The following is a 24833-nucleotide window of genomic DNA, read 5'->3' as shown; positions in this document are numbered from 1 at the left end:
GGCATCTAATAAGATGCCACATCAAAGCTATTGCAGAAAATAAAATGTCGGTGTAGGAGGCAAAATATTTCCATGGATGTAAGATTGGCTAACTAACAGGGGACAGAGAGTAGGCATAAATGGGACATTTTCTATTTGGCAAGATGTGACGAGTGGTGTGCCACAGGGATCAGTGCCGGGGCCTCAGCTTTTTACCATTTATATAAATGACTTGGATCAAAGGATCAAAGGAATAGTTGTTAAATTTGCTGACAATACAAAGATAGGTAGGAAAGTAAGTTGCGAAGAGGTGGTAGAGAACCTACAAAGGGATTATGGACAAGTTAATGAAGTAGGCAAAGATCTGGCAAATGGAATATAATGTGGGAAAATGTGAAACATTCCATTTTGGCAAGAAGAATAAAACAAAAGCAGATTATCTGAATGGTGAGAGATTGCAGAGCTCTGAGATGCAGAGTGACCTGGGTGTCTGAGTACATTAATTGCAAAAGCCTAGTATGCAAGCACAGCAAGTAATTAGAAAAGCTAATAGAATGTTACCATTTATTGTGAGGGGAATTAAATACAAAAGTAGAGACATTATGCTTCAGTTATACGGGGCATTGGTGAGACCACACCTGGAGTACTGTGTACAGTGTTGGTCTCCTTATTTAAGGGAGGATGTAAATGCATGAGAAGCAGTTCAGAGAAGTTTTATTAGACTAATAACTGAAATGGAAGGATTATTTTATGAGGAAAGGTTGGATGTGGAGAAGATGTTTTCTCTTCTGAGGGAATCTCAAAGTTGGGGTCACTGTTTAAAAATTAGGGGTCACCCATTTAAGACAGAGATGAGGAGAAATTGTTTCTCTCAAAGGATTTTAAGTCTTTGGAACTCTTTCTCAAAAGGCAGTGGAAGCAGAGTTTTTGAATATTTTTAAGGCAGAGCTAGATAGATTCTTGATTCACAAGGGGGTGAAAGGTTATTGGGGGTAGGTAGGAATGTGGAGTTGAGGTGACTATCAGATCAACCATGATCTTATTGAATGATGGGACAAGCTCAAGGGGCTGAGTGGCCTATTCCTGTTCCTAATTTGTATCTACGTATTGTATGCATGTATTGTACGTATGTATGTAACATCCCCCACCGTCCTGCACCAAAGTGCATCATGGCCATTGCTGCAATGTGGAGAGACGCTGCAGCCACTTTGTGCATAGTAAAGTTCCACAAACAGTGAAATAAATGACCAAATAATGTTTTTGGTGGTGTTGCTGAAGGGATGAACGTTGCTAAGGCACCAGGAGAACTTTTCTACTCTTCAAAAAAGTTTTATGGGATCTTCTATATTCACCTGAGAGGGCAGACAGTGCTTTAGTTTAACGTCTTACCTGAAAGACAGCACCTCTGACAGGGCAGCACTCCTTCAGTATTGTATCAGCCTAGATAATGTGCTCTTGTTAACAAATAGAATTCCAGGTTATTAATAAATGCACCACAGGAATGCTACAGATAGATAAGTTAGATGGACCATACAAACATACGAATGCTTTCCTGAGTTTGTGAAAACAACAATAGAAATGCAAGTTCTTTCTTTTCCATATAACTGCTTAGTATAATGTTGCAGGATGTCTTAAATGATAGTAAAGATGCAATCCCAAATATGGCAAGGTTTAATGAATGCAAGAGTCTTCAATTTGTGACAAAGAGGATTATAGTGAGGGATAAAGAGGGATACATATTTATTGAATTGTGCCATTAACCTCATAATGAATACACAGATGAATCTCTCGTCATTAGAATTATTCTACCTTAAAGTTATGCCTGTAATGCCAGGGGACATTGGAGAATCCCAGGCATCAATGAAAGCGAAAATGTATTAAGACCTACTCAAAGTTGAAGGGGTTTTTAAAAAAAGAGTTGGTCAGGTGAAGAACTCATATATGGAAACAGCTACTCAGCAACACACTGAAATGAAAAGCTCCACATTTCCCCCTACAGAGGTCAGTTGATAATCACTGTCGGTCTGAATAACAGGTGGTGTACCAGAGAACTTAACTGACCATGAAAGTCAGGTGGGATATACAGACAAGGTGATATATTGACAGTCAGGGGAACACTGGGAAAATCAAATCAATTGTCTGAAATGACCACAAATAAAATGTTTAAATCATTGATATGAAAATACAGATTTCAAAACTATAATCATGAGCTTTATGCGGTTATAGCCTACACAAGATCATTCACGTGCTTTGTGATATTATTTGAATCACCCCTCCCAACAACAAAATTAAATTACTGTAATACCTTATAATTGGCCACAGGAAACAATTATTCCACATACTAACAATGCTCTGGACAAAATTGTTATCCTTATTGTGTGTCGTACCACAGTGCTCTTTACAAATGTGAAATTCATGCTGCAAAATCATGGATATAAAATTGCCCTTTGACATAAAACCAGAGGTAGAGAGAGAAAAAGAGTTCCCTTTGTTTCAAAGATGGGGCAAATTCAAGGCAGCAGTGATCAGTTCCTGCTAGTGAGCTAAAGGCAAATGCTGTTTAATTGTTGCTGGACTCCAGGAGATCCCCTTGACTTGTCAGCAAACTCAAATTAACATTAAGAAAGCGGAAATCCACATCACAGAGACTTAGGCAGCTTATGCCAACATCCAAGCCTAGACACACATGAGAATAAAATTCAGAATTCAGTCCCTAATAGATTGTCAGACAAAGGAATTAGACAACAACTCATTGCCGTTTTTCCCTTGACAGCTGTATTCTTCTACATCCTTTGATAACAATCTTGGAATATTTGAAATTCATCCCAAAAATACAGATAATAGCTTTTTTGTTGATATACAGACTGGGGATTTATTCCTGAAAACAAATTACCAACATTTTAATGTTCCTGTTAAGCAATTTTACTAAAACAGGTTACAAGAGTGTAACAGAGGCATTATCTTTGTTTTCAGGGCTTTGATTGTACCAAGCATGCTGGAAGTAAATATTTATAGACCAATATTTCTGTGAGCAGGTATTTTTAGAGGCTCCAAATTTGCTGCCAGTGCATATCGGGATGACTTTAAAAAACGATTTCCTTCTCTTCATCTTTTAAATGGCTTCTATTTCCTTGTGGAGGAACTCGCTAAAAAGATTCCTGTCCTTGCTCATCAATGTTAGTGCCATCACCCAAAATCATTATGCACCAATGAGGCACAGGGAGATTTAATTATCACCTCATTCCTTTAGAACATGAACGATCTGGGAGGTACCAGTGATCATTGTTAATGCTAACCGCCTCCTGGTTTAACTTTCTGACCATGTTTCATCTAATAAACATAATTTTCTGGGATCTTCTAGCAGATCAATAATTAATATCTCAGAAATGGTACCTCTAACTTATAACAAAATACAGTGTTTCTAATCAACAATGTGCAGTTTTAGGCTTTTGCTGAGACAACGTATGCATTTGTACTCAATAAATGTGTCTGATGAAATGGGAAAGGGAATATGTAGAACAATAAACAAAATCTCAATATGTTGAATGACAGTGCACTGAAACTTCAATAATGTTAGATGTATATGATTAGTGCTTTTTGATAAAGTACAGCTCATCTTCCAATGGCACAGATGAGAATTTTGACATGCTAGCATGTTCTGCCACAGAGATAGATTATTCTCATAACTTGCAACACAGGAACTTCAAGATTATATAAACTTTCTGTCTAAAGCATCAAGAAGAGAAACCTCCGTCAAGGGAAAAAGGGAAATTTGAATGAAGATCCACTCCATACTCTCATGCACATTTCCCAGTTTGAGTAGCAATCAGCAAAAAAAATACAGTGCCAAACTATACATCCAACACAGTGGAAAACAAGTCAGAGGACATCATGCCGAAAGCGTGGAGTGTTCTGGTCACTTGAGTAGTACTGTGTTCAGTTCTGGGCACCAAAGTACAAAGAAAACATTTAGTGCATGGAGATAGTTCAAGACAGGGTTGATTCTCAGTTTCGGAAGACTGAAGTGTGAGCAGCAACTGGGCTCCTCAGCTTCATACTGAAGTGGCTGACAGATGATCACAGATGATCTCTAAGGAGAAGGTAGAGGTACATTTTAGGACTTTTGTCATAATTTTCTTCTTTGGACAGAGTGACTTCTGGAGAGAATGAGTAGAAATAAATGACCTGGAATTATTTAAGAACGTGGTGCCATGATTGGAGGTGGGGGTGGCGTCAGGCACAGGGAGGGATTGTGATTAGTAGGAGCTTCTTGGACGGATGAGTTAAGATATGCTAAATGGCGTTTTCATCTGTATTTGTCTTTGAATCCCTATGGCCTGGAAATAGGTTCCTTAAGCATCTTGGGACATTTACTGCATAAAACCGCAACATAAATACAAGCTGTTGATGGTTGCCTGTCACATCTTGTAAAAAGGTGCGGAAGAAATATTAATTTACAAAACTGGATTAAAACATCCAAAAACATGAATGTAGGCTCTATTAACTACCTGCTCCTTTTATTGCTTTTTAACATTGAAATTACGCTGTGCAAATATACATGAATGTTTAACACATTCCTATGAAATTCCTTTGTTCACTATTTTATTTAAAAGGAGTTAGCACGTCCATTAAAGTGGCAGACAACAAGAAGTCATATGGATGTGTGAAGTGCTTGTATGCTCATATTCACACGGTGCCATTTCAAAGGTCTTTGCTTTTATTCTTATTACTTCCTTTCTATGTTGACTTCCATTTGAGTCTCTTCAACAGGGAAATTGAGATCCACAAAACACAAATATCCACAATCTGAGAAATCATCTGGATTAAGAATCCCCTGTTTGATTTTGTGACACTCAGAGTTTTATTTACAACCGCACCACCAGCGAAACTATTTATCAGTAAATTAATCAGATGTAATACATGTTCTGGTTTCTATGTTATCTTGTGTTAAAGAACCAGACCTTTGTGCACCGTTTTTTAAAATACACAATCAAGATTAAATTCTCAGAGTGCAACAATGATTACACTGCCCCTTTCACATGACATAACTTCAATATATTTTACAAAAACACCATTAAAAAATCAGCAGTTGAATTAGATCATTTTAACCAGCTTGTACAACATTTATTCCACCGTGTAAACAAAGTAAATAGACATGTTAACTCATTAACCCCAGAAGCTCAGCTTGTCAAACTGTTTCCATAGCTCTCTTCTACATTATGCACCAATAATGGTCCCTTGTGAAATGTAATGTTAATGCAATATTAGATTGGACGGTTATACAGACAATTAGAAGCATTTCTAAGGACAAGATTCAAAGATATTTGGAATCTTTTATTGGGCGATATAGTTAATTCCAGATAAAGGCATATATAAAACTACCATTTAATCCCCATGTACCAAATCACTTTCCTTTAACCCTCATTGTGTAGAGTTCCTGATCCAATAATATGTTATCCAATTATCCTGGCTTTTATTGTTTAGCAAATTACATATTGCCAGTCAGGCATAGCAGACTGCTTTTATTAATTATATGACTCCCATTATAGATTAAGACATGTCACTAAAAACATGGCATATAAATTCAATTACAGCAATACATGACTAACAAAAACCGTAAACCCTTTGGGTACTGATTTGAATGATTGATGTAGCTTTTTTTAACTGTGTTGTTCATTGACCTTTAATGGTGGTCTCACACTACCTGTTTCACCATATTAAACTTGGAGTGTAAATCTGATGTCAGAACAAAGTGGAATAAAGGTACTTCCTCCAGGCTATCTCAATTCCCCTTCGTTCAGTGTCTGCCAATCCCCCATATAAGCAGCAATAAGGATGTACACAACTGCAGCAAAACATTTCAAATGCTGCCCTTTTAAAAATGAAGTTATTCCATTTTTGCTTTTGCTATAATTTTTGTGCAGTGAATTCCCCGGAACATTTTCTGTTATCACATTGAGCTTGTCATGTATGACTAAGGAATGAAATTCAGGGGGAAGAAGTCAAGGTCAATGATAAGTTTAGATATGTCAGAATTGTTTCAACAATTTTATAACCATTGAAATAAAGTTCTGGTTCAGGAAAACATCATCTACAAGTCATTTCAAGTTAATTGAAGGGTTTGTTAAAATTAAGTCTCCAAATATGGGCATCAATGAATTTTATTGGTTGTGCATCTTTTTTTTTACTGGGCCTCACTGAAATGGGTCTTTAAACCCTTAAGGATGGATTTCTAGAAGCTTGGTGATACATTTGCTTTGGTTTTATACTTGTTGTAGTTTATGTTATGTCTCACTACTCTTTAGTTCTCATATCTTGATGCCTCCATTTTAAACCATGAAGCCCTTGTGCATAGCTCTGATGAGATCATCGGAGTTGTGCGATGTCACAGTGGCATTGAATAAATGTCATGGTAAGCCTTGATCTTTGTTGTGTCTAGCAGCTTTTCACAGGTATAGATTGGCTTCACACAATTGTATTTTATGTACAAGGCTAGAACTGTGCAATGCTTCTGGTTCTGGACTAGCAATTCAAAGTTTGGAAGTTCATAATCTCATGGTGAATTGTGATTTCCATCAAATCGGGCAATGTTATCTCTGCTGTCCCCTAAGGATCTATCCTTGGACCCCTCCTATTTCCCATGCAGCCACATCATCCAAAGGCATATTGTAAGTTTCCACAGGTATGCTGAAGACACCCAGCTCTACCTCACTGCCAGCTCTCTGGAGGCAAACCTGAGGTGGCAACACAGGTGGGCGGATGGAGAGGATGGCAGGCTAGAACACCTGCCTCCATTTAATGGGACATCGGCCTTGTTGCAATGATGAATGTCAGGCCTTCAAACCTTCACCCTTAACTCCCCACCCACCCACATGCCCCTGCCCCCTCCATACCCCCTTATGCCTCTTCCATACACCCATGCCCTCTCGTACCCTACCATTCTCCCTACATGCCTCCTCATACTCCTATGCCCCCTCCATGTCCTATGTATCCTCCAAAGCCACTCACCCAGTATCCACCATGTACAGATCAGGAGTTATGTCTTTGAAATTGACATTTAAAAAAATTAAACTTCTAACAATCTAATAGAACTGTCATTCAACCATACTTCATACCGAAAACATGCTCATTAAAAAAACATTCAAAAAACTTAAATCCCCTCAAATATCAATGTTATAAAAACAAACACCTATTCAGAACCCACATCAAAGCCAGATAATCTTTTAATAGCCTCTTAAAGCTGCTGATCAAACCTTTAAATCAGCTCCCTGCTGAGATTAGTGGTTCTGTAGCTTTTGAAACTCAGCCAAGCATTTATAATGGGATCAGTTGTCACAACAAACCATTTCACCTTACAGAAAATGGAGCCTATTGAAATTGCAAAAACAGGTGGCTATGTCTTTTTAAGCTACACCAGATAGTCTATCAATCAATCCACTCTGGCAGCCGGTATCTGTGTTTATTATTTAAGGTAAGGCTGCGGAGCAGTTTTCTTCTTCAATTTTAAAGAGTTGTGAACATTTCAATCACTTCAGATCATGACATGTTGAGTCCCAAGGCACTGTTTTCTTCAGTTTTGAGTGCATAACAACACTTTTCCCAAATGGGAGAAGTACTATAATGCATCTCAACATTTGCACAACACCGATCAACTTATGTTTGCATGCAGAGCCCTATAATCTATCATTGGAGTAAAAACACATCTAACTTACAATACAGCATCTAACTATTGAAACTGAAAGAACAGGTTTTTTTTTGTATTTCATAGTATGTCAATGAAAGAATTCCAGGATCAGGTGACTTTTTTTGGTTTCCCTACTTGGGACTGGGGATCCCCCATCATTCATGACTTATCTGATGAGCTGTGAACGACATATTCTTAGAGAAATGGCCCAATTCCACAAAAATTGTATTTCGCCAGGGGTTGAGGGGGTTGGACTACCCACCCCTGCAGTGGAGCCAGCAAGGGTGGGAGTTCTGTGTACAGGCAGGCTACCTGCATTCTTATTTTACACCGGCGAAAAATTCCCGAAACAGGAATGGGGGCGGAAATCCACAAACCAGGTCCTGTCAACCATTTTTAAAGGGTTCCCGAGTTGGCCTGACTCGGCAAAAATCCAGGCCGTTGATTTTGTTTTCTGCCATAAACCCTGTTCCCTAGTCACCCCTCCATCCCTTATCCTGATAACTGTCTGAGACTGAACCAGACTGCTCAAAACCTTGGTGTCCTATCTGACCCCAAGCTGAGTTTCTGACCACATATGCACACCGTCACTAAGGTTGCCTACTCCCACTTCTGTAACAATGACTGACTCCACCTGCTCCCCCCCACCGCCCCCCCAACCTCATCTCAGCTCATCCATGTTATCTCCACAATTGACTATTCCAGTGCCTCCCTGGCCAGCCTCCCAAATTCTACCTTTTATAAACTTGAGGTCATGCAAAACTTTGAGAGGGGATAATTTGCCTTTGTCACAGTTGCACTGGATGTCATTTGTGATTTTGATAAGAGCTCTTTTGGTGCTGTGGCAGGGGCAGAAAACTATTTGGAGGGATTCAAACATGGAGTTCCGGACAAGATGGGTACAAATTTGGAAAGTGCCAACACATTCAAGGACCCCTGTGCTTGCTGACCTACATAGGTTCCAAGGTGCACCACCTCAATTTTAATTTTTTTTGTTTTCAAATGCCTCCATGTCCTCACCTTCCTCATCTTTACAAGCTCCCCCATCCCTGAAACCCTCTGAAATATCTACTCTCCTCCAATACTGGTCTCTTCAGCAATACCAATTTTAATTGCTCCACCATTAGTTGCTGTACCTTCTGCTGCCGAGGATCTAAGCTCTGGCATTCCCTCCATACACCTCTCTGCCTCCCTACCTCTCTTTCCTCCTTTAAGACACTCTTTAAGACATCTCTCTGACCAAGCCTTTGGTCATCTGCCCTGATGTCTCCTCATGTGGCTTGGTGTCAAATCTAGTTCTAAAATGCTCCTGTGAAGCATCTTGGGATGTTTTATTATTTAAGGTACTATAAAAGTACATGTTGCTGTAGAACAAAACTGATTACTAAAGGCTGCTGGATTGTCCTTCAGGAACTTACCACCTCTACTTAGTCTATATGTGACTAAGGTATACTACATGATCGATTATTATTGGGCAATAAATGAAGTCGTCGCTATTTAAGACATTTTTCTGGCAATATTTTTTGCAGCAACAGCATATGCAGGTGTATAAAAAACACACAATTTTGCTACAAATACCGAGTTGTGCAAATCTACCCTCAGTGTGATAACACCACCTTCATCAAGGACAAAAACATTTCATGACATGGCATCACTTCATCAGGCATGAAACTTGTTAACTGCAAACTACTCCTGCAGTTCATTAAAACATTAAAAAGCTGTGCTAATGATCAGAACACTCTGGTGACTGATGTGGGATTGTACTATTCAGTCAATACAAGCAGCACAATGAACCTGTGACTTTGCCACTCATGAAGTCAGCTCCACTCTTATCAATACTATTTTGAACAGTTAGTATAAATAAACTAAAATATAGATATATTTTAGATGACTACAAGTGGCAAAGCTTAGAGGGAACAAAAACGAATTGTGACTGAAGACTTTTACTTAACTTATTTAACATATTTTCCCCTCCGTTCAGAGTATTGTTTAATAGTAAGCTGCAGGTTGATTTGGGAGTACATGATTAACTTATATTGGAAGGAAGAGAGTAGGAGGGTGCACAAATACTGCCAAGAAAGATCATCTTAAGGAGATTTTGAAGGGAGATGTCACGGGATGATGCTGAAGTAGAGAGTTTCCAGATGGGGAAAAGTTGCCAGTAAAGCAGTTAACCATGGTGGAATACAGGGTGTGGAGAATTACCTTTTCATGGATTCTCCCAGCAGGATTGTCGGTGGGAGGAGCTGCTGGACCCTATAGTGAGAGAAGCCGCATTTGCCCTTGCCATTTCTTGCCTCAGCTGTCGATGGGATGGTTTTGAGTAAAAGGATGTATTTGCCAACAGTGTGCTTCAAGTCAGATATCATCTGATCACTTCAAGATGTTACTGAGAAAATACATTGTACCTCATTGAGTGGGCATGTGTTTAAATACCAGGAGTTGTGAGAAGGGAAATGAATCTGTGAAAGGGTATGTATGCGCCGAGAATAGGGTCCCAGGGCCTGCATGTGCAATCTAACCTAACAGTGAGGCAACAAAGCCCAGGGAAAAAGCAAATCTGTAGGGGATTAGAAAAGCTGAGTCCCAGACCCCCAAGCTAGGCCTCTGGAAAAATAATGTATGACTGAGGAATACCGCACAGGTAACTCCATGACCAAGTTATGAGGTTTTAAGCAGAAATATTTAATTTTTCATGTGCTTGAAAGAAAGAACTTATATTTGTATAGCACCTTTCACATCCTCAGGGTGTCCCAAAGTGCTCCATAATCAGTGAAGTACTGTGAAGTGTAGTCACTGCTGTAATGTGGGTAAACAGAGCAGCTAATCTGCACAAAGGAAGGTCCCTTAAACAGTAATGAGAGAGGTGGCCAGAAAAATTTGTTGTTGCTGTGGTGTTGCTTGAGGGTAAATGCTGCCCAGGACCTGAACATACGAACATATGAAATAGGAGCAGAAGTAGGCCATTTGGCCCCTCGAGCCTGCTCAGCCATTCAATAAGATCATTGTTGATCTGTTTGTGTTTCGAGCTCTACATTCCCATCTAACCCGATAACCTTTGATTCCCTTGCCTAACAAGAATCTATCCACCTCTGCCTTAAAAATGTCCAGTGACCCCACTTCTACTGCCTTCTGAAGCAGAGAGTTCCAAAGTCACACAACCCTCTTAAAGAAAAAAATTCTCCTCATCTCTGTCCCATAAGGGCGACCCATAATTTTAAAACCATGCCCCCATGTTCTGGACTCAGCCACAACAGGAAACATACTTTCCATGTCCATCTTGTCAAGACTATTCAGGATCTTATATACATCAATCAAGTCATTCCTCACTCTTCTAAACTCCAGTGGAAACAATCGCAGCCTGTCCAACCTATCCTCATAAGACAATCCTTTCATTCCAGGTATCAATCTAGTAACTCTCCTCCGAACTGCCTCCAATGTATTTACACCGTTCCTTAAATAAGGAGACCAAAACTGCACACAGTATTCGAGATGGTCTCTCCAATGCCCTGTGCAACTGAAGCATAACATTCTTACTTGACACCTGAAGAACTTTCCTGCTCTTCTTTCAGTTATGCCATGGGATCCTTTATATCCACCTGGACCACTAATGTGGTGTATTAGTGTTTTGAAAAATGCATGTGCATATTGATCACTTGAAGATACCATACAGAATTGTACCAGCAGAGGGAGTCTGCAAGCAGAAGAAGAGTCCAAAGAAGCTGTTGTAATAAATGCAACCATGTTCTTCATGCATTTTTAACTCTGGTTGCTTCGAGTCCCAAGAACCTCACAACCAGCAGATAAAATCTTGGCTGAACATATCAATTCAACAGGCAGCATCTCCAAAGGTGGAATATTGAAATGTCAGCCTAGATTAGAAGCTCACATCTCTGTACAGAGTGGGGTGGAGTTTGAACCCATGACCATTGGACTCAGCAGCAAGATTGCTGCCATAGGTCCAAGCTGAAACCTCCATCATAACGTATTACATCAGAAATGTTTTTTTTACACTGCATATTCAGTAGGATTAAACAAAATGGAAACTGTAATCATTTTGACCAAATAAATTGAGTGTTGTGATGTTTCATGTTCTTGCTGGTAACAATTGGTGCAGATTTCTCCAAGGGCACCCCCCCACCATGAAAAATTCCCTAATGCTGGATTATTGGCCAATCCCTTTCTCCATGAGAATCCCAAAGAATCCCAGGCACTTTTGGTGAGCCAGTCTGACTCTGTTATGATCTTAATGAAATCCATCCAAATCCAGCCTTCAATTACACAATGTAATTCAATTTGAGTTACTGAGGTAACATTTCAAGTAATTTATATTTCAAAAATATGCAAAACTTTCCATTTGAAACCAGTGCAACCATTTTGGTAACCCACCATCAGTAAGCATCTTGTCTAAAAATGGCAACTGTTGATGATTGGCAGTGGATAGTTCTTTGTCCTGTATTAATGTGGACAATTATGCTAATAGTCTCTTGAAGCAGCTGTAGTTATCATGGATGTAGTTATCTAAGATCCTGCAGTCTTTGATAAAAGCAAAATACTGTGGGTGCTGGAAATCTGAAACAGAAACAGAAAGTGCTGGAAAACCTCAGCAGGCCTGGCAGCATCTGTGGAGAGAGAAACAGAGTTAGTGCTTCAAGTCCGCATGATTCTTCATAGGGACTCAAAACATTAACTCTGTTTCTCTCTCCACAGATGCTGCTAGGCCTGCTGAGTTTTTCCAGCACTTTGTGTTTTTGCTGCAGTCTTTGATGTTGGTCCAATTAGTCCACATTTGAAATAGCCGCTGAATAAAGCTGCGATATTCTTTCAAAAGGCAGACTTTGAAAAATGAGTTCTGGCTTCCCCACAATTTCAAGCAAATCAAACCCCTTGAAGAAAATTATCCGAGAAATAATTAGGATTATAAACAGCTATCAATTAGTAAATACTAACAGCTGTTAAAATCGTTGCCTCTATTTTGATGACAAAATATGTTCGCACTCTGTCTTTTAGAAACCCTGTCATCAAACGCTTCACACTGACACCAATTGCAGGACTGAAGCCAAACACTGAAAAAAATGATCTACTACAAATTCAAATCTTACTGCGAGATTAATACAGGTAAAGCATTAATGTCGCCCTTTGATAAACATATAAAGTGTCTCATTAAATCAGTCTAAACTGGGCTTCTTTAGATCACTGTTTACTTTGGAAAGCAAAGCAAGCAAATGTTTTGTGGTGTGTGTGTGGTAACATTGCTCACATAACATGAAAGGAATGCATAGCAAAGGCAACTGCAATGACAACATGATGGATGCAATGAGTGATGAACTTTGTCACAAGGACCTATTCAGGACCACTGAAATAATTTCAGCAACTTCTGCAATAATTAGCAATCATTCAGCGAACTTTTCAATTTGTAAACTATTGGGATAATTTCTTGCCTTAGTACATCACTATCTGTCATTATGATTGATCATTAAGCTTGCTATGTTTTACATATTCTATTCATAGCCCAAGCAAGATAACCATTAAAATCTGAATTATGTATAGTCACCTAACCTTCCTGAGAGCTTGTAGCTAATTAGCATTTTCAGAAAAGTGCGGCAAGGTCATGGCTTTATTCCCCATTAGGTCAGGGTGGTCATAAAGAGGATATGCAAGAAAACACTGAAATAGCGATTTATATTTTATTGATGACGATGGACTTAGATTTGACCATTAGCAGATTTATGAGTTAATCGTGAAGGTGCATGTGAAATACAAATATATTCATTACAAATTCTGCTTATGTTGTGAGCATCTAAACAAATGGTCATCAGATTCTGTTCCACCTGGAGGTGGAAAAGCTACTTTATGTATCAATAGAAAACTGTCATAACATTAAAATAGCCATTTTGATAAAGAAATAATTGAGACGGTAAAATGTCATTTTAAACCTCACTGTAAAATGACATTCATTTCCATTAAATGAAGATTTATGATTACATAAGAACATAAGAAATAGGAACAGGAGTAGACCATTTGGCCCCTCAAGCCTGCTCCACCATTCAATAAGATCATGGCTGATCTTCTTGTGTTTTGACTTCCACATTCTCATCTACCTCTGATAACCTTTGATTCCCTTGCCTATCAAGAATCTATCTACCTCTGTCTTAAAAATATTGAATGACTCCACTCCACCGCCTTCTGAGGCTGAGAGTTCCAAAGTCGCACAACCCTCTGAGAGAAAAAATTTCTCCTCATCCCTGCCCTAAAAGGGCGACCCTTAATTTTAAAACAGTGCCCCCTAGTTCTGGATTCTCATTAATCGTGGGCAGAATATTGCGCTCGTCAGGCAGGCGTGCGCCTGACCCGACCAAGCGTAAAATGATGCACGATGATGCCAGGCGTGCATCCTGACGTCATTGTGCACTTGTGCAATATGTCGATCAGTGGGTGTGTGTGGGAGTTGGCAGTGCACCCGCCGACACTTAAGCAGCTTATTAAGGCCCTTAATGAAGTAATTGATTCAAATTTTTCACTGCCCATCCAACCGTTCAGTTGGCGGGTGGGCGAAAGGGCCAAGGGGCCTTTGCATTTCTGGTGAAACTTCACCCATGGGTGGGATGAGGTTTCGGCCAGTGATTTTAAAAAAACATTTTTGCACTCATCACTAACAGAGTCACATGAGGGGACTTTTTTTTCAACATTTTTAATATCTTTACTTTTTATTTAGAAAATCTTCAGCTCCCTGAGGCAGCTCTGTGCCTCAGGGAGTTTTTACTGCGCACATCCTCACGTGTGCGCACACTTCTGCGCTTGCGCTCTTCCTGCTCCCACCCCAGTGTTTCATGCTGGCTGGCCGTTAACTGGGATGTGGGAGCGTGAAATCCATGACAGGGCCCGATTGCGGGCGGTGGGCAGCATCATGAACGGCTCCTGGGCCCGCCCGCTGTGCCCGCCCACTGTGCCCGCCTGATGAGGGCAAAATTCTGCCCCATGAGAAGAATACAGACTTGATATTCATCAGCACTGTGCCTTCTATCATACTACATATACTTGAAACAAATTTGTAGATATTTGAGAAGATCCTAGTCAATTGTATCACATTTACAATGAGAGTGAATTAATGAGGCCACCAGTGCTCCACAGAGTAACCGCTTACTTCCCAAAACTGTATTCTCCCTGAATTATCCATCTCCTCACTTCTGGGTGCCACTAAATAAGAGTGTTCCTATTCTTCATATATCTCAATGACATAACTCAACTTCGGACAGTTTATTATCAATCCCTTGGCTCATCTCAGAACGCAGGATTGAGCTAATAATGTAAGAACAGCTAAACTAAACAACCCATCATGTACTCAACTATGAAACCGGGGCAATGCAATCAAAAATCTAATTATGATCACTTGTCTTTTCATTATAATAGTATTCAAAGCCACTGTTACACTGCACGAGAAACAATAACTCTACAATATTTGATAGTGACCACATTATTCTTCATAGATATTATACTTGAAGTTTCACAAGGAAGAAAAGATAGGTCAATTAGATCTAGAATAATAATTTTTACTCCTTCCCATTTCTGAGTTAGATGTTTTCTTCTGTTGTGAACAAGCCCATTTCTGAAATGCTGTAACCAAAATACAATTTATTTTATTTTATTATCCAAATGGTATTGGGTCAAAACCGAAACAGCACCTTTTTACAGTCATTTTTTGAAGTAAAGTAAAACCTGACTGGGCTGTGATACAATCCAAGCCAATCTCTAGCAGATCTGATTTGCTTTCAGGATCAGTATAACTGCCAGATGGTTTCACCATTCTGTTAATATGCATTGATTGGACAGAGTTTAAGGCCCTCTGTGGCCCCTAGGAGTGACCTGGGAGGCAGGGTGAGGAGTCAGGATGGTGAGGCAGGGGTGATGTGGAGAGCCTGTTGCCTTCCCGACACCCCCTTGATTAAGTTCAGGTGAGGGGGAAGGCTGATGTTGCCTTCCTGACCCTAGGCCAATTGAGGCCTTCAGTGGCCAATTAATGGTCACTAAAGAGCCTTTTCTTGCTGCTGCAGGGGATGGGCCACACCATGTGAGCAGGCACCAGATACCATCTGGTGGGCCTGTCAGTGCCCAGGAGGAGGTGTCCTCCCTGTTTGGGCACCTGTGCCCAATGGAAGGCCAGCCAGTGGCAAGGGCCACGCCGCGGTACAAGATCCTTCCTACGCTTTAACTGACCAACCCCCTGGCCAGGGCCTGCTGACTAACCCATCCAGCACCTCCCTCTTACCCGGGTTTCAGGGCTTCCAGCGTGCTCCTGGACTAGGGCCTGCTGCAGTTCCTGCAGTGACCACCACTCCCAGTGGTACTGCTGGGACTGAAGATCTGTTCCTCTGACTGGAGGCGGGATTCTTGTCTTGAATCCCGGGATTCCCGATGGTAGGCAGGTAAGCATCTGCTTGCAATTTCAATTGTATTGGGACTCGTGGAAAGGACTGTGACTGAGTTGCCACTGCCTCTTCGGCCAGTGGACAGGTCTACGGGTGGGGACATTAAATGCAGTCCCTAGTTTTAAAGGTAATATACGCCAAATCATATACTATCTCATCTATATTTTTCAAGCTTGTTTAAATGATTGGTGCTTTCAATATACAAGGTAAATGTTCACCTATTCATGGGATTTGGATATAGCTGTCAGTAATTTGTCAGGCAGACATAGGGAAGTAAACTAAAACTGGCTAATTGCATCACAAAACACATTTCAGGTTATGCACCTGACAAGATTCTTTAGTTTGTCATTGCAATTGTTCTAGCATAACTTATCTAACTACGAAAGCAGTGCATTTGGTTCTCTGTAGGTAAATGCAATAGCTACTATTGTGCCAACCCATTCATATCAGCAGAGTCCCAGATGTTATCCCTCACCAGTGCTGACCAAGCTTATTTTAATAGGCCAGTGTAGGATTAGCCTGAGCATTCATGGGCGAAGGAGGAGAACAATCACCCATGGCATCTACTCCTGATTGCTCTCTGGTAATCTCTGTTGGTAAATGTGCATATGTACATGTTACGGTGAAGACAGCATCACCCACCATCCAAACATTTGAGTTATGATCTGGACTTGGATCCATGCAAGGTATAATTTAAATGTTTTCAAATGACAAAAAACTTGGAAAAGTAGTAAACAATAAGGAGGACAATAATAGACTTCAGGAGGACATAGACTGAAATGGATGGACACAAAGCAGATGGGGCTGAATTTTCTGGCTGACGTGTGGGTGGCGGAGCCTGCACGTCAGCGCTTAAAATGTCACGTGAGCGTCCCGACGTCAGCACGCGGCATCGCGATGTTTAGGTCGGCAGGCGCGCTATGCAGCGCGACACATGCCCACCATTAATTAAAGGCCTTGTTAAGGCCATTAAGTCTCCAACTAATGAGGATTTTGAGGAGCCTGTGCGAACTTCAGCTCAGCGCATGGGCCCAATGGGCAGGCGGGTAAGTGATTTTTTAACAAACCTCATCCAGTGGCGGGGTGAGGTTTGATATCGGATTTTAAAAAGTTTAATAAAGTTTTTGTGTACTTCATTAACATGTCCCATCTCGTGTGACATTTTCACATGAGGGGGACATGTTAATGATTTTTTTATTGTTCTATTTTTAATCTTTCACAGCCTTTCAGTGATCTCCCTGAGGCAGCACTTAGCCTCAGGGAGCAGTGCGCTCTTTCGTGCACATGTGTGAAAGAGCGCACTCTCGCAGTTGGGGAATCCCCCCCACCCACCCGCACAGGAAGCGCTTAGCACTTTCCGTCGGGCGTCACGCTGGATGGGCCTTAATTGGCCGCCCACGTAAAATGGCAGAAGGGCCTGTTTCGGCAGCGGTGATTGGCTGCCCGCCGCCAAGTCGGTCGGGCCTGCCCACCCATCAAGGGCAAAATTCAGCTCATGAAATTTAATGCAAAAGCATAAAGTGATACACTTTGGCAGGAAGAATGAGGAGAATCAATATAAACTAAATTGTACAATGTTAATGGAGTGTGGAAATGGAGGGAACTTGGGTGCATGTATACAAAAACTTTGAAGGTGGCAGGACAAGTCGAGAAATCTACTTTAAAAAACATATGGGATCTTTGGCTATTTTAACACAGGCATAGTGTGCAAAAGCAAGTAGGTTATGCTAAAACCGTAAAATACTGGTTCGACCTCAGCTGGAATATTGTGCTGAATTATAACTTTAGGGAGGTATTGAAGGCCTTGCAGAAGGTGCAGAAGAGGTTTGCTAGAATGGACCTTCAGGTATGTGGAGAGACTAGAGGAGCTGGCCATTCTTTTCCTTAGAGCTGAGAAGGGAAAGAGGAGCTTTGATAGAGGTGTACAAAATCATGAACAATTTTGGTAAAATAAATAAGGAGGAACAGATTCCAGTGGCAGAAATATCGGTAACCAGAGCACACAGATTTAAAATGACTGGCAGAAGAACCAGAGGTGACATGAGGAGATACTTTTTCCCTCATCCTTGAACGACTTCCCACCCAAAAAAAATTAACTAGATCTGTGTTTCAGTTTTGTTGCGATCCTCTATGTGCAATATGACTGTTGAATTTTCTCAACTAACAGCAGAGACTGCAGATCAAAGTCATCAATTATCTGTGGAATGCCTCAAGGGACCTGATAAGATGCTATCTATATTGAAAGGTCCCTCTATTATTGTAGCAACTGTATTAAAATGGTACATTTTTCAGAAGGCAGCATGTAAAGTAAATGTGCTGTTCATGGAATGTAAGAGCTACTAATTGTTTTGGTTGAAACAGTTAGAAACAAGATTTTCTCAATTTGCCAACGCCAGTAAAATTCTAGAAAAAATAACAATCTTTACGGTGAAGATGCCAATGTTCCACATTATTGGAATTAGATCAACATGAATGTTGATTGGAAGGGAACCATACCACTCCATTTGTATCTCAATGATCAAACTCCATGGGGGCAGTACATTTTGGAACTGTAAGGTTAGCTGCCCAGAACCACATTCTGGAAGGCCTAAAATAAACCGTATTTAATCTAACTAATTCCTTTTCATTAAATCTGGGTGCAATGGAACTTGGTGATGACATTGTGTTTATATAATGTCTGTTATGTTTATATATGCCCCACTAAGGGGAAGATGGTGGTGTAGTGGGACTGTCACTGGCTTAATAATGCAGAGAGGTAGGTTAACACTGTGTGGATATGGATTCAAATCCCACCATAACAACTGCCATTTAACTTCAATTAATTTTTTAAAATATGGAATTGAAAGCTAGTCTCAGTAATAGCGACTATGAAACTATCATCGATTGTCACAAAAACTAATGCCCCTTAGGGAAGGAAATCTGCCTCCTTACGTGGTCTGGCCTACATGTGACTTCAGATCCACAGCAATGTGGCTGACTCTTAACTGCCCTCTGAAATGGCCTTGTAAGCCACTCAAGGGCAATTAGGGATGGGTAACAAATGCTGGCCTTAGCAGGGACACCCACATCCCACCAGAGAATGAAAAAAGGCTATAATTACCTTCTGCGCTGGCTGTTACTCTGACTCGTGAAAAGACAAATAGAAATGTGGAATATGGAGATAAAAGCATTGATCCCTAAAAGCAATATAGCACAGTGAACCAGCTGGCTAATCTTATTTGTTTTTACTGCTCACTTGTTCTACAACATTTAAAAGGAGAGATATGTGTTTAAATCGGGAGAAGGTGGTGCTGAGAGGCAATGTTTACCCAGATCTGATTGTTTGTCTATTCACAGATTCTGGTGAAACCACAAACATTCGTTACATGCTGATGTGCCGACGGCACCTGCTCCAACCACTCTCACCCTGACTATTGGAGAGACACTGCCAGTACGTTTCTTTTTAAAAGGACTGAAGGAGCTGCAAACTCAAGGCGGTTTACAGATCTCTCGCACTCCTTGCACCACCACCACCCCGCTCCATTCTCAAGTTTGATCGACACACCCGTGGGCCGTGCGCAACTTTGTCAGAGCCACGAAAGGAGCGAGGGCAAGCATTAAAAAATGACCCCTCACCTCCACCCACTCTGTGCGCCAGTGTCCTTTTAGCTGAAGCTATTTTCTGCGCGTCACTGTTATTGTTACAAAGCAGTGGCTTTATGTGCCCAGCGCCGGGAACTGCGAAACTGTGGCCAGCCTCAGACCCCTGCCCGTGTCCCGGTCAGCTCCTGTCTATTTCAGGCTGTCATTTCAGCCGCTGGTCATTGGCCGGGACACTGGATACTACCAGATCCCACTCACCTTTCCTACCCAGGCTGGAGTTGTTAGTATGAAGCCAGCAAGGTCTCTCTCTGTGCCTGTGACTAGGCTGTCGTCCACTGGGGCGGGGTAACCGGTCTTTTTTTTTGCAGCTGGATTTCAGGAAGGCAGAATGGACACACTAACAGATCCAAACGGTTAACAAGTCCCCAGCAAACACCATCGCCGTTTAAATCTGGTTAAAAGGAGCTTTGTTTACTGCAGTCGCTAAAAAACATTATGTCGTAAACGGACGGCTGAACATTTTTCCAAAACATTACCAAACTGAAATCAGAATAAAAATGAAATAGTAAATGTTACAGTCCACATAAATGATTGAATAATGGATTTCGTCCTTTTACGGCTCGTTTCAATTATAGGTAGGTATCGTTTAACAACGGTTGGGGAACCATTGAGAAGCGAGCGGTTGGGGATTTGTTTGTAAGCGATTCCCTGCCAGAACCAGCGAAAGTTGAACTACACAACTCACATAGAGTCTCATAATGTGGGTTGCTTCTGAATCTCAGATCAATAACGTGGCGTAGGAAGAGACACCACTATTCCTGACTGCAAAGTGATGTAAAAGTGCAAAGGTGTGTGTAAGTATAAAGCGGCCTGGCTGCTGCTGCTGCTGCTGAAGTGAACGCGATCGATGAAGCTGATGCCTGTATTTTCCACAGAGAAGCGAGCCCCCCCCCCCGTCCCCCCCGCCCCTTGTCTGAAACATGCGGCTGAGCATTAGTGCGAAGGAAGGACATTACACAGAAACGGAACAGCTCCACAATATCCCCAAGACTAGTCACTGGTCAGGACGTCAGCACTCAGCAGACACCTTTATCCTTAAACACATCCATGCGTTTCCCTCGTCACTTTGTTCCCCTCGCCCTTTAATAAAAGCAAAACGCTGAGAGTGCTGGAAATCTGAAATCAAAACAGCAAGTGCTGGAAATGCTCAGTAGATTTGGCAGCGTCAGCGAAGAACGGCGTCTTTAAGTATTTCTGTGTTTTACCTCTCCCCTACCCCATTGCTCCACGCACTCTGTTCGTTCTGCTCTTCATGACATCGAATCGCTCGACACATTGCGACCGCATGGCCCCACACGATTTAAAACGAATAGCCAGGCGCTTTGGGGGAAGTTCCCTTCAGCGCGCGGAGTGTAGTGAGGTCAGTTTGGGGAGCACACTTATCATCATTGCTGCACTCTCTAACAGACAGGAATCTTCTGTGCTGCCTGCCAGTTTTGTCATGGGGCACTGAGTGACTGGCTATCTATTAGTTATTTCCAATGATTTAATGTCAGAAAAGTTAGAAGCTGTCTTCTGGATATATTTCCATAACTATTTCCCGCTTCATGACATTGAAGGACGTGTTGCATTTAGATTGTTCTCTTCCCCGGAGATTCCCGAGGGATCACTGAAGAGGGCCCGAAACAGCGGCTCTCCACCCGCCCAGCTTTTAAACTTTACCGCCTTGCTTTAGCTTTTTACTCGGAGAGATAAATCCACACAAGCATCAATGGAGTAAAATACAGCCGAGCTGGTTTGGCAGACTAACAAGAGTTTCAGATCGAAACTCCAGTTTAATGAGCAACTCCCTACACAAAAATAAACAAGTAAATAATATCACATGAAAACAACAGCTCGATTGCGCGGTTTTATTGCGCTGGGGGCAATAAAACCTATCAACTCTAAAGAGACATCAAAGGCACACGGTTTATTGTATAGTAGCAGTAAAATTATAAATCCTTTCATGATAGTGACCGCTAGTAAATGGCAGGGTGGGTCTGAATCTCTCTCTGGATGACAGAGTTTGAAGCAGACCGGGATTATTATTCAATGCTAGAATCTCTCCAGCCTCCCTGGATTACAGTTGAAACTGAAACTTCTACATCATTGTGGTAACTTGCATTGAACTTTGGCTGAGTTTTCCTTTGAACCTGCACCACACACAACACACCTTCAGAATCTAGCGCTTCAGCTCCACACATGTTGAATATTGGGAGTTGAATTTTCAGTGATACACTTGGCGAATTTGTGATCTGTACCAACAATTTCTCCAGTTATTGTTGGTCCGGGTTTCACAGCAGTTTTAGAAATAACTCTCAACGCAATTACGTCGCACTGCAGCGAAATGGTTGCCCTGTTTATAAAGAGTGTTAGATTTTATCATTGTAGGTTTCACCTCTGAACATTTGGCTCGATGCAATGTGAATATAAATCCATAAATAGTAACATTGGATCTCAGGTCGATTTTTGGGACGGGCAGATTTATTGAAATGAGCGAGACTGTACGGAATTAGATTTAGTATAGATAGTTAGATATTGATTATTTAGCTTCTTCGCCTTTGAATCTATGAATCTTATTGGCATTGAGCTAAACTAGACTAGTTTCCAGTTTTCTTTGTGGAGTATTTGTAATGAGATTTATTATCAATTTGCCACTCTCTGCACTAATCGTTAATATTTCTTGTTGTTGCAGATCGCAAATCATTTATATTGCCAGCCTCCACCTGAAAATCAATGCGATTGAACATCTGCAGTGTCTGAATCTCAACAACTCTTGTTAACCTGTTGGGAAAAATGAGCAGCAGACGGTGGCTGCTCAGGCATTGGGCCGTGTGCATAAGGTAATGGAGGCTCGGTGCTCCTTTGGTTTATAAAATATCTCGCCTATAATAAAGTCAATGAATACAAAACAAAGATCAAACAGAAGCGTTTGTCAAGCTTTGAGTAGATAATTAACACGATGCACTCGGAAACTGTTGCTGCAATGCATACAAGGCAGCGCGACAATGTGCAAGCACATAAAGGAATAGATTTGTATTTTAAATAGTAGAAATCTATGCCTGGATGGGTTAAGGGAGCATAGCTGGATGTTACTGGGAGACTGAAAGGGGTCACTATGACCCGCATACTCGCAGGTCTTCCTGGCTAGGGTAAGTTTCCAGTACAGGTTTTGCGGTGCTTCTTGAGCTCAAAGCTTCCCCTTGCTCACAGAGCCTCTGCGTTTCCCAGCTAGATTAACCTTTTTTTTTCTACACGCTACATTAGATCTCACTTTGTAAAAAAAAAATGGAAATTTTCTCTTACCCACACACTCGTTGGACTCTCTGGCCGTGGCTCTTTGCCAGGGTCGATCGTAGTGGAAAGGTTTACATCTGTCACACTCCGGGCCAGCGGTGTTGTGTTTACAGTCACAAACCAGGTTACTATCCCGGTCCTTGATGCACCTGGACGCGTGACCATTGCACTTGCAGCGGCCCCCGACCTGCAGATCGGAGACTGCATAATAATAGGACTCCCGGGCTAGTTCCGAATCGTCTTCGTTCTCATCCCCGAAGGTGTGGAGGCGGCTGAAGGCCACTTTGATATCTGTAGCAGTGACCCAGTCTTGGAGGACAGGGCTGTTGTCGAAATCGTGAGCCGAGGGGCGACCGTCCAAGGTGCTGAAAGCGATCAAGCCCCCAGTGAGTGGATGCATGTCGGTGTGCGAGTCCGTGCAGATGGCCTCTTGCTCGTTCTGTTTAGTGATCACAGCCTTGTTGGGTTTGTTGTACATTTTTCGACACTGGGTAGAGTAGAACTGGAAGGGGACCCAGGATTTGCCGTAGTCCATCGATTTGTAGATGACCATGGATTCTGGCCGCGGGGAACAGAACTGGAGGCTGACGTACGTGACTTCGAATTTCTTGCCCAGGGACAGAGTGAGGGTAACATTTTGAGGGTACTGGATATAGTTCTCCGATTGCCAGCAGGTCAGGTTGTGGGGGTTGTTGAGGTCGGTGAGGTAGGCTGGCGGATGAGCCTTTCTGGACTCCATGCTGTCGCAAATGTGGCAGTTCCTGAAGCGCTCGTCTCCCTTTTCGCTCACCACGCAGTACCTGGTCGGGGCTTTGCCACAAGTGCTGGACACTTTCACTTCCTTGCCGAATGCGGAGTTGACGAAGTCGGGGATGCAGCGCCTCGGGTTGCTGTTCTCGTCGTAGCAGGGGTCTGGGGGGGTCTGCTGGGCTGCAAACATGCTCATGCCATAACCCCCGCGGACTCCTTCCACCAGGCAGCCAAAACCCACAAAAACGCACACAAACTCCCAGAAACTCAACAGCATTTTGTCCTGCCTTCACAATGCAGCCTCGGTTCTCGCCACGAAAGATCCTAGTTTTCAAAAAAAAACAATAGACGGAAAGATCAGTTATCATAAACGAAAATAGCAGAAGAAAAGTCCTTCAGCAAACCTGGTCTACATAAAGTTTTCGGATGTCTTTGCATTCTTTCGGTGACTATTCTGTGGAGAGCGTTACCTGTAAAAAAACGCTTTGATTGAAAGCTGAACAATGCTAAAACCGATGCCCCTTTCTTTAGCTAGGAGACCGCTCTCTACACTGTGCATCAGTCATTCCTGTGCCCCAGAAGCGCGGAGTCTCCCTTTCCTTTGGGACTCTGTCTCTGCGCCTTGTGTCTGCATAGAAACTGAATGACGTGCACAACTCTTGCTAGCTCGAGGTCATCCTGTGCCCTGACGGAGAGTGTCATTCCACACACACAGGGAGCAAAACAACGACATCCACTGGTAGTTTATCAATAGCAAGCAGGAATCCTTTCACATAGAGCTCCAGCCACAGAACGAGCCCAATTAGACTGTTTACAGCCTCTGCAATCATTTAACACGTCCCCTTCAAACTGTTGTAGCTTGATTCTATAGTGTGGGGTTCACAGAGGAGAGATCGTTGAGGAAAGAACTTCAATATGTATAACAATAGGGATTGCAAGGACGAAATGAAATAAATATTTAAAAAACTGCCGTGCAATTACATTCCCAAATGTGTGCAAACTCCTGTGCAGTGAAAATGATAGGTGTGATCGCAAATAACAGTACATTGGCAGGTAGTTACTGTGTAATAAACGCT

The 24833-nt window shown here is 41.8% G+C and overlaps 1 protein-coding gene across 2 annotated transcripts in view; it reads right to left on the bottom strand.

The window, feature by feature from the left end:
• LOC144699742 (netrin-1) overlaps positions 1-24441 on the bottom strand; it is a 170642-nt gene extending 146201 nt beyond the window's left edge. The window contains exons 1-2 of one of the 2 annotated variants that reach the window (XM_078570932.1): positions 24228-24441; positions 23017-24081 (exon numbers count right to left, since the gene is read on the bottom strand). In XM_078570932.1, the coding sequence (XP_078427058.1) occupies positions 23017-24034 (1018 nt within the window). In that variant the 5' untranslated portion in view covers positions 24035-24081; positions 24228-24441. Of the gene's footprint in view, positions 1-23016; positions 24183-24227 lie in introns of those variants that run through there. The other variant, XM_078570933.1, reaches the window with a different exon arrangement.
• Positions 24442-24833: the final 392 nt, after the last annotated feature.

Source organism: Cetorhinus maximus, chromosome 24, assembly GCF_964194155.1.
Source record: "Cetorhinus maximus chromosome 24, sCetMax3.hap1.1, whole genome shotgun sequence".
Lineage (NCBI taxonomy): Eukaryota > Metazoa > Chordata > Chondrichthyes > Lamniformes > Cetorhinidae > Cetorhinus > Cetorhinus maximus.
Note: the sequence above shows the minus strand (reverse complement) of the source record. Positions and strands in the feature narration are given on the sequence as shown.